At 56.2% G+C, this 10146-nt stretch overlaps 2 protein-coding genes across 3 annotated transcripts in view; one reads left to right on the forward strand and one right to left on the reverse strand.

Moving 5' to 3' along the window:
* The window catches only part of CD3EAP (CD3e molecule associated protein), a 2541-nt gene extending 690 nt beyond the window's left edge, over positions 1–1851 (reverse strand). Inside the window, 4 exon segments of the mRNA XM_027874313.1 lie at positions 1–3; positions 6–643; positions 1471–1615; positions 1729–1851. The exon segment at positions 1–3 is cut by the window's left edge and continues 690 nt beyond it. Of these exon segments, the coding sequence (XP_027730114.1) occupies positions 1–3; positions 6–643; positions 1471–1615; positions 1729–1843 (901 nt within the window). The 5' untranslated portion in view covers positions 1844–1851.
* Positions 1852–2066: 215 nt separating this feature from the next.
* Positions 2067–10146, forward strand: part of PPP1R13L (protein phosphatase 1 regulatory subunit 13 like) — a 14886-nt gene continuing 6806 nt past the window's right edge. The window contains exons 1-3 of one of the 2 annotated variants that reach the window (XM_027848710.1): positions 2067–2352; positions 8163–8244; positions 8332–8480. In XM_027848710.1, coding sequence (XP_027704511.1) covers positions 8187–8244; positions 8332–8480 — 207 coding nt within the window. In that variant the 5' untranslated portion in view covers positions 2067–2352; positions 8163–8186. Of the gene's footprint in view, positions 2353–3593; positions 3679–8162; positions 8245–8331; positions 8481–10146 lie in introns of those variants that run through there. The other variant, XM_027848074.1, reaches the window with a different exon arrangement.

Below are 10146 nucleotides of genomic sequence, written 5' to 3' on the forward strand. Positions count from 1 at the left end.
AACAGCCTCCTGTTGCAGCTCCATCGCCCCGGCCTCTGGCTCTGGCATCTCTCCTGCTGGCTCCATCATCTCTCCTTCCAGCTCCTTCTTTTTCTTTTTCTTCTTCTTCTTGGCAGGCAATGGGGCTGTTGCCTCTTCCTCTCTTCTGACTGGCACTCGCTGTATAGGCTGCGGCATCTCCTGCCCTGGAGCAAAGTTCAGCTCTCCCACTCCATTCAGAATCTCCTGTGGACTAGGATTCTGAGACACCAGTTCGGGCTTCCTCCTTTTCCGGGAAGACTTCACTTCCCCCGCCTCCCCTGCTGCTGTCTGAGCCGGGGGCCCCAGCACGGGCTGCCGGCCCCCAAAGGCCTGGAATCGGGGCCGTAGGCCAGCTGGGATCTGTGGGGGTGGGCTGGTGGGGATGGCGTGGAGGGACCGGCTGGAGGACTTGCTTCGGGGCACTTCTATGATACTCAGGGTGCCCTGCAGAGCTGGGGCTGGGACCAGCTGGCCGTCTGCCGAAGATGAGGGCGCCAGCAGGGTCTCGGGGCCGTTTCTGCTGGTGTTGCTCAGGATATGGTAGCGCTGGCGGACACCGGCCTCATTCCGATGGCTCTTCAGGGTCTGGAAGCCGACAAGAGGCACCTTGCATCCATTGAGGCTGTGGAGGGAGGAATGGGGAGATTGTATGGGGGGGACCTGAGGAGTGCAAGGGGGGCAGGACCAGAGCAAGAACCCCAGTAACTAAGAGAGTCTGGGGCGAAGACAGTGGAGTTCTAGAATCCTCACTGCTGAGAACCATGTAAGCATTGGACAGTAAGCTCCTTAAAGGCAGGCCCTGTCTTTTGCCTTTTTGTATCCTAGCACTTGGCACTGTAACTGGCACATTGGGTGGTGCTGGTCAGTCGTTTCAGGCCTGTTGACTCTCTGTGACCCCACTTGGAGTTTTCTTGGCAAAGATATTGGAGTGTTCTGCCCTCTCCTTCTCCAGCTCATTCGCAGATGGGGAAACTGAGGCAAACTGGGTGAAGTGACGTCCCCAGGGTCACCCAGCTAGGAAGTGTCTGAGGCTGGATTTGAACTCTGGAGGAAGAGTCTGATTCCAGACCAGGCACTCTATGCACTAAGGCGCCACTTAGGTGCCTACCTGGCACCTAGTAGGTGCTTAATAAACGTTTACTGAATGAATGAATCTGAGAGACCTTAGGTCACAGAAGGGCAGCTAGGGGCTCAGGGGGTGGAGCTCCGGGGCTGGAGTCAGTACGACCTGAGCCACGCAGAGTCGGACACGAGTGAAACGACTGAGTGAGCGCCGGCCGGGGCAGGGGGGTGCTCAGAACCTTCAACACCACCAGGTCCCACTCCTCCACCAAACAGATCTCGGAGCCCAGCCCGGCAGGCGTCCTAACCTCCATCCCGAGGGTGCATGTGCACGCGTGTGCGGGTGCGTGTGCACGCGTGCACGTGGCGGGCCGCAGCCCCTCTCACCTGGCCGGGCTGAAGTCCGCGGGGGTCCGGATGAGCCACAGCTCGGTGCCGGGTTTCCGCAGGGCGTCCAGGGCGAGGCTCGAGGGCGGCTCGGCGGACAGCGTGGCCGGGCAGAAGTCGTCGGGGCAGAGCGGGCTCCGGACGGCTGGCGGCAGGCGGGTGGGGGCAGACGGGGGATGAGCAGGGCGCTCTCGGTCCCCGTCTCCCCCCTCTCCCCACGTAGTGCTCCCCCCACCCTCTCGGCCCCTCCCTGCTCACCTTGAGCCATGGTCCCCGCAGCTCGGACCACTCTGCTAAGTTCAGCCCTGGTTCCGGAACGCGCGGCAAGCCCACGTGGGGCCGGGGGCGTGGCTGCCGAGCTGGGTGAGCCCATTTGCTCCGGAAGCGAGGGGTGCGTGAGAGCAGGAAAGGCACGTTTCCGGCGTCCCGGGCTCCGCGCCATCGGCGTCCTCCCCTCTGCCTCGGACTCTCCTGGGCCGTCCCGGCACAGCGGGAGCCGGCTGGGAGGTGCTGTGTCTGGAGGCTCCGGGCATTTAAAGGGGCAGACGAGGGGGCGGAGTCGGGGCCAGAGCGCTGCTGGGACGCCGGGCTCAGGGGTCTGGGCTGGGCGGGGAGTGGGAGAGAAGCACAGTCCGTACATCTCGGAATTCCCTCGGTCCAGAATCCCTGGCGCTTCTGAGCCGCCAGGAAGGAGCCCAGGCGTCGGAGGTCCCTGCCCAGGGCAGCTGGGGATCCCAGGGCGCCAGGCTGGGGGCGCAGGCAGGGGGCATTGGAGACACCGTGTTCTAGGGTCCCAGCAGTTAGAGCCTTAGAGGTCGTCTCGGCCAACTCCTCATCTTACAGCCTTGGAAACTGAGGCCCACAGAGAGGGGAAGGGACTCGGTAAGTGTCTAGAGGCGGGATTCGAATCCGGCTCATAGAATGCCTGGGTTTCGTGGGACCCACGACATGATGGTCTTTTTTTTTCTCTGTAAAATGGGAATTAGGCATGGCTTGGGTTTGAGGATCTCAAAGCGTCATTACAGCTCGCACGTAGATTCTGGGTTCAGCAAGAGAAGCTGCAGGTCAGCGAAGGGGTGGGCGGACAGAGAGCAGCCTCGGAGAAGGAGTTTGGAAGTTGGGGTGAACGGAGGGACCCAGGAAAGGCGGGGCGGGAGGGCCAGGAGGAGTGTCCCCTTGGAGGTGGGCGAGCGGAGCCGAGAGGGCGGGGCCCGGACCGGGAGTTAAGATCTCAGGTTTGGGGAGTGGCGGGATGGGCCACAGGAGGGAAGAAACGTTGCCTTCTCCCCACCTTCTCCCGCCCACGGGGTTTACTCCTCGGGCCTCGAGAGGTGGACACATCGACGGGTCGGGCGACGAGGCTGCATTCCTGGGCGGTGCGTCAGCCTCCGGTCTCCCCGACTCCCTGTGTGACCCTGAGGTGGCCTCCTCCCATCTCCGGACCTATATTTCTAACCCACCCGTGCCCCCTCCGCATGCCCCAGCGGGTGGCCTCGACGGGGCGGCTTCTCCACCCGCTCCCATATCCCAGAGCTCTAAAATTCCTGGACTCCTGAGTCGGCTCACCTCGAATTCGACTACAACCCCCAGGATACCCCGAGCCAGGGCGCCAGCGCGGGGGATCCCGGCCTTTGTAGTCATGGGGATGCCAGTAATCCCAGGCCACTCCCCAAAGTTTCTTGCTTGGAGATCTAGTCCGCAAGCCCCCCTTTTATAGCCACGGAAGCCGTAGCCCGGGGGAGGCTTCCTTCCCAAGTCCCATGCCAAATCAGTAGGAGAGCCAGAGACTGCCCCTCTCTAATTTAGGACTTCGGGGATTCTTCCTCAGAGAGGCGGCCCAGCTGGTAATGGATTCAAGGATCCCGTCCTCAGCCAGACTCCCGGGTCCTTGGGGTGCTAACTCCGATCACTCCGGATGGCAGAGGGAAAAGTGGGGAAAGTACTGTGCGGCTCCAGGATGGAAGTTTAGAATGGGGGGGGGCGAGACTGGACCCCGATGGGGGACTACAAGTCCCAAGATGCAGCGCGAAGCCCCCCCCACATCTCCGCCCCCTCAAACTTCTCCCCTCCCCCGCCCGCCTTCTCTCCCTCCCTCTCCCTCCAACCTGTGTCACACTGTACAGTAAAACCTGTTCCCCGGCGCCAGAAGCCCCGGGACCTGCCCGGATCCGCCCGGGAGTCTCAGAGGCATCCCCGGTTGAAGGCGCAGTGAGTCGGCTGGGTCGGACGCTTGGGACCCTTCCGCGGGATCTCCAGTGAGGGGTGGGCGGGGAGGGGGGCGGTGAAAGTAGCCTGGGGCACCTGGTGGAGATGGGGGGGGGGAGGATGAGATCACTCCCCAGATTGCACGGGGCCCTAGGGAGCGAGGGGGCTGGGGGGTTCAGGAAGGGGAGGACAGACCCTCCTGAGAAAGCCAGCCCTCTCGTCCTCCCCCACCTTTCCAAGGGCCCCCTGGTGGGCACGAAATGACCGTACCTAGCCAGAAGGAGGGTTTGGGGGAAGAACCCAGGTGGGGGAAGGGAGGGGAGGGAGCTCCGGGTGCCCCCAACTGCTAGACTTTCCCTACCCTGGCCTCAGAGAAGCCTTTCGGTTTTTCCCCAATCCGCCCTTTTCCCTATTGGGAGGGCAGGGGAGGGGAAAATCATAGAAACCAGAGCATGGCAGAACTAAGGATAAGGAGATTTAGGGCTGGAAGGGAGCTTGGCAGTCGCCTGACCCTAGGCCTCATTTTACAGATTAGGAAACTGAGACCCAGAAGAGGATAAAGATCTTTAAAAAAAAAAAAAAAAGTTGTTCCTAAGTAACTTAGAAATAGGGAGTTTCAGGCCAGCACATAGACCCGCAGAACATAGAATGACAGGGCTGGAAGGGACCTTAAAGATAGTCTAGTACAAACTTGTTATTTTACAGAGGGGGAAACTAAGGCTCAGAGAGGGGATGGAATTTGCCCAAGGACCCATGGCTCTTGGCTTCCAGTACACAGTTCATATTACCTTTCCTGGAGTCAGGAAAATAGAGTATTGGGGGGTGGGTAGCCAGTTTGTTCTAGGTCCTGGGGACCCCTAGGCTTAGCTGCTCTTGGAGACACCCCTCACATGCCCAGACTTTCAGAACTCTCTCTCACACACACCGCCCCCCCGCCCCAGCCTCTAAGTCAGCACCAGAGAAAAAGATAAGAAGAGGTCAGCATCTAATTCTGGAAGCGTTCTGGAAGGCTCTGTCCTTGCTGAGCTATGTAGGATTGAGGCCTCCCCCCTCTGCTGCTTGTGGCAGTCTAGTGGGGACCAGTGGTGGACCCCATAGCGGCTCTAGGAAGGAGCCAGTCGGGGCTACTGGCTTCCTTTAAACTGAAACTTTTCTGAGTTGTGGGGGTTGGAGCACGTAAGCCAAGTGGGGAACTTTGGGCCTCTTGTCTGGGTTGGGAGAAAACTGTGACCCTTGAGGGAAAATTATGACCCCAGAGTCTTCCTTCTTGTACTGGGATCGTTCTCCTCCCCACCCCCCAGCCTGGGTAGTTGTGAGCGCAGATCTGGAGATGGGGGTTGGAGGAGGCAAGATGGTGTCTATTTTTCATAATGAGGGTTCTTCAAGAGTAAGGCCATTTCTTCTAGTCTTTCCTCTTTCCCTAGTGCCCTCCCAACCCCATGAGACCAAAGCAGTTTGATTTGAATGTGGTCCATCTGGCTCCCCATTGGGTTGTGTGGCTCTCCCCCCACCCGGAGCCACTGAGAATCTTGGTTCTAGCCACCCCATTCTCTACCCAGCCTTTCCCTATGGGGGAGGGGGTAAAAGAACTGAGGTCTAGGGCACGGATCAATCCAGAGAACATAAAAAAAAAAAAGCCAAAATATCAGAACTGGCAGGAACCACTGAAAATGGAATGTTAGAACTGAAGGGCCATTAGAATAAGAGTAAGCTAGCAGGCAACTTAGGACATAGGCTATTAGAATATTTCTCATCTGGAAGGGAGCTTAGAACATCACATGTTAGAATCTGAATTGGAGCCTAGTACATTGTGTGTTAGAACATGTCCCAGCTGGAAAGGAGTTAGAATACATCCCATCAGGAAGTGTAAGTCACAGGATGTTAGAATATGTCCAAACTGGAAGGGACCTTTGAACTTAGAACATGTCCCAGATGGAAGGGAGCTTAGAACACAGGATGTTAAAACATCTGTCAGCTGGAAGGAAGCTTAGAGCTTAGGATGTTAGCACATGTCCTAGCTGTAAAGGAGTTAGAACATGCCCCAGCAGGAAGGGAGTTTAGAACACAAGATAATAGAACATGTCTTAGTTGGAAGGGTGTTGGAACATGTCTCCGTTGAGAATTAGAACAGAGGATGTTAGAACATGCTCCAGCTGGAAGGAAGCTTAGAACATTGGATGTTAGAACGTGTCCCAGCTGGAAGAGACTTTAGAATACAAGATATTAGAACATGTCCTGACTGGAAAGGAGTTAGAACATGCCCCAACTGGGAGTTTTGAACACAGGAGGATAGAACGTGTCCCAAATGACAGGGAGATCAGAACATAGGATGTGAAAACACATTCCAGCTAGAAGGATCTGTGAATCACAGAATGGTAACACAAAATATTAGACCTAAGAGGGAACTTAAAACAGACTATCAGTACTAGAAAGACCTTCAAGACCACCAGGTCAGACCTCCTTCTTTTACAGAAGGAGGAACTCAGACTTATGGAGGAAAAGGGTCTTTCTCAAGGTCATACAGTGAGTTTGGGGTAGAGCCAGGGCTACAATGGAGGTTTCCTGCCCCTAGTCCAAGGCTTTGTAGGTAGGGGTGGGGAAAGGAGGATGTTTGTCTGCCTGACAGACGACAGTACAAAATGGAGCCCCTCCCTCCCAACAGAAAGGGTGTTAACTTGGGTGCACCTTCCCCCTACCCCGTTGGTCATCTGGAGCAAGGAGACCACTCATTGGGACTCTGGGGGAACATTTAGGGAGTGAGTTGTGTCCAATCTGGCAGGGAAGGTGTTAGGGTGCAATCCTGGGAGGACAGGACCTGGCTGAGTGCCTCCCCCGCCTCACCTGCTCTTCCCTGGGGGAGGAAGAGGACTTGCTGTGACTGGCCTGATAACATACCAGAGGCTTGAGCTCACTGGCTGGGCGGGTGGGAGGCTGGCTGTATCTCATTCCCCTCCAAGGCCACAGTGCCTGCCTCCTCCATTAGCCAGGACACGGTGTGTGTAGGAGAGGGCTATTCTCCCCTTCGCTAGCCCCCAAACACTGTCAGAAAAAGGTACAAAGCTGGAGCTGGCAACTTCGGAGTCTCCTAAGCCAGCTGGGGCCGGATGTCAGGGTTCCGGGGCTCTCTTTTCCCTCCTCCCTTTACAGGCTGCCCCTCAAACAGTCTCAGGGCTGAAATGAGAATCCTAGAATCTTGGAATTGGAATCTATAAAACTTAAAATCAAATCTGGAAGAGCTCCGATTCTTCGAATCTAGATGGCAGAATGCCAGAGCTGGAAGGGATCAGAGAACTCCCCTGCCCCATTTAGCTGAAGAGGAAAGTCCGGGCTCACAGGAGGAAGACGACTTGCCCACGGTCACACACAGCGAGGACGGGGAAGATCGCTCTTTCCCCACACCTCACAGCCTCTTTTCTCACGTTCACACCAGTCTGCCAGTTGGATCGGGACAGGTTGACCGCATGCCCAGAGCCCCGCCCCTCCCTCCCGCGTTCGGGGTGGGGCTCCCTCCGCCCGGCCGGGTGCCTGTGGTGCTGGGGTGGTGGCTTCGCCCCGAGGCGGCTGCGGGGGCTGAAGGAAAACACCTCCTGTCCCGGCCCTTCTCCCACCCTGGAGGGAGGGCGAGGCCGGCTGGCCGTAGAGGTTGTGTTGGCCCAACCGGTTTCCTTCTCCCAGCCGTCTAATTTCCAGCCGTGGCGCCCTTGCCTCCGCCCAGCATTCTCCGGGACACCTTCTCTCCGTCGCCCGTCCCCTCCCTGCACTCTTAATCTCAGTACCCTTAAATTCTACATTCTCGCTGAAGGCCCTCCAGAGTCTTACCCCCTAACTCTTGAGAACCACGCCAGGTTCCTCCCTCCTAGCACTTAGAATTCCACCTTACTGCTGAGAATGCTGGTCCACCAGACCCGGATCTCTGCAGCTTAGAATCAGCCGCGAGCTCTCCAGAGCCCGGCTTCCTTGAAGTCCGAGCTGTTGGGCTCAGTTCTTAAGGAGCTAGCCTCCTCGCCCTCTCTCCACCTCCAACTCAACGCTTAGAGATCTGGGGTGTGGTGGAAAGAGCGCTAGGAACAGCAGTCAAGAGAGACCTGGGTTCAAATCCCGTCTCTGACACAAGCCTTGTGGCCTTGGGCGACTCACCCCCCCCCCAGCTTCGTGTTCCTCTGCAAAATGAGAGGTCGGATCAGGTGACCTCCGAGGCCCCTTCCAACCCTGGATGCTATGTGACCCTAAGAAGCATAGCTGTGGGACAGCTGGCAAGTCCCGGAACCTCTCCGAGACTCGACTTCCTCCTCGATAAAATGAGGCTAATAATAACGCGAACCTCGCGGGGTGATGCTGGGGATAATGTACTTGGACGTCCCCTATCATTATCTTGCCTCCTCAAGGTGCTGTAAGACCTCGCCCCTGTGTGCTTGGAGATCGTGCTTCCAAGCACTTCGGGACCTGGTGGGGCAGCCGAGGCTTAGCGGTCTTTCTCCTTCCCGCAGGCGCGCCCCCCCAGCCTGGGCACCATGGACAGCGAGGCCTTTGAGAGCGCTGCGCGGGACCTTCTGGACTTGAACTTCCAATGTGAGGAAGGGGCCCTCTGGGGGCGGGGCTACACCGGATGGGGGCGGGGCTCCCTGGAGCCTCACTCCTCCCCTCCCCTCCCCACAGCCTTGGCCATGAAGCACATTGACCTGAAACAGATGGAGCTGGACACTGCCGCGGCCAAAGTGGACGAGCTGACCAAGCAGCTGGAGTCGCTGTGGTCGGACTCCCCGGCCCCCTCCACTCCTCCACCTCAGGCCAGCGCTCCGACCAGGGTGAGCCCCTCGGGCCCCTCCTCCCTGAGACCCTCCCCCAGCCTCATTTCAGGGAGGCAACTGGGGAGCCAGCTTAGTTAACCCAGACCTAAACAAACCCTGCTCTGCCCATCCTCCAGCCTCTGCCCGAAGACCCCCAAGGACAGTGAGCTCGCTACTCCCCAGGCAGCCCGTTGTTCTTGGGGCCAGCTCTCAGTGTGAGGAAGCTTTCCCTGAGCTCAAGCCTAAATTGGCCCGTTGGCAATTTCTCCCCATTAGTCTTAGTTGGGGCTTCTCAAATACTTGAACACAGCTCTTCTGTCTCCCAAGGCCACCCTGCAGCTTCTCTTTTCCAGGCTAAATATCTCCAGTTGCCTATACCATGATCTTGTCACCCCTCAATATTCTGGTTGTCCTCCGTGGGACCCTTCGGTTTATCCCTGTTCTTTATAAAATCTGGCAGCCCAAACTGAACATAGTACTCTAGATGGGGTCCAGTCAGGACTTTGTTGTTGAGTTGTTTCAGTCATATCCAACTTTTCGTGAGCCCATTTGGGGTTTTCTTGGCAAAGATACTGCAGCAGTTTTTAGTTTCCTACTCCAGCTCATTTTACAGATGAGGAAACTGAGTCAAAGAGAACTAAGTGACTTGCCCAGGATCACACTGCTAGGAAGTGTCTAAGGCTGGATTTGAACTCAGGTCTTCCTGACTCCAGGTCTAGGTGCTCTGTCCGCTGTGCCACCAGTCAGGACAGAGCTCAGCAATATCAGCTCACCAGCCTTAGAGATTATATACTTCCCTTGCTGTAGTCTTAGCTCTGAGGTTGCCACAGGACACAGTTGACCTCTATTAAGCTTCAAGTCCATTAAAAGACCAAACCTGGCACTAGTAAGCACTTAATAAATGCTCACTCCCTCTCTCTGCCTGTTTATCCATTTCTCCATTGTTCTAGTTCAAGCTGCTTGCTGACCACACCTCCCTCATCTTGTACTTGTCATATTTTTCTTTTCCCAAGTGTCCAGAGTTTACTTTGATCCAGATCCTTATTAGATTTGGCCCATTGCTGGAGCCAGACAAGAGGTTTTGGCATCTCCACTCTGCCATCCAACCTTAGCTAGGGCTTCCAACTTTTTGTCATCTGTAAATTTGACAAACATGCCATCTTTGCCTTTCTTTCAGTCAATGATATGTGAAATAAGTTGGGGCACTCCACTGGAAAGTTCCTTCTTTCTGAGTTGTTGGGAATGACTCCTTTCAGAGGCTGGCCAGTGAACTGGCTCCTCCTTCTGACCCAGCTTGGTGTGATTCTAGCCCTTATCATCTCTATCTGTTCCACAAGAATGGCATGAGAGACTGTCAGATGCTAGGTCCATTTATATTTATAGTATTCCTCTCTCCACCTCCCAATCTATCAGTCTAGTAATCCTGTATTAAAAAAAATAAAAAGCTTCATCTGGCATGACCTGTGCTTGATGAAGCCAGGCAGGCCTTTCTGATCACTGCTCCCTTTTTCGGATCTTCACTAAACATTCATTTAATAATATATTGTAGAATACGTCCTTTCCATAGCCCCTCAGTTTTCTTTCCTTGGGTCTTCCTTCTCCCAAGACCCTGGCTCCCTTCTCCCTGAGTCTCCAGATCCCTTTCCCTGAGCCTCTGGGCACCTTCCCCCTGAGCCCTTGGGTC

This window comes from Vombatus ursinus, unplaced genomic scaffold, assembly GCF_900497805.2.
Source record: "Vombatus ursinus unplaced genomic scaffold, bare-nosed wombat genome assembly UNPS02000021.1, whole genome shotgun sequence".
Lineage (NCBI taxonomy): Eukaryota > Metazoa > Chordata > Mammalia > Diprotodontia > Vombatidae > Vombatus > Vombatus ursinus.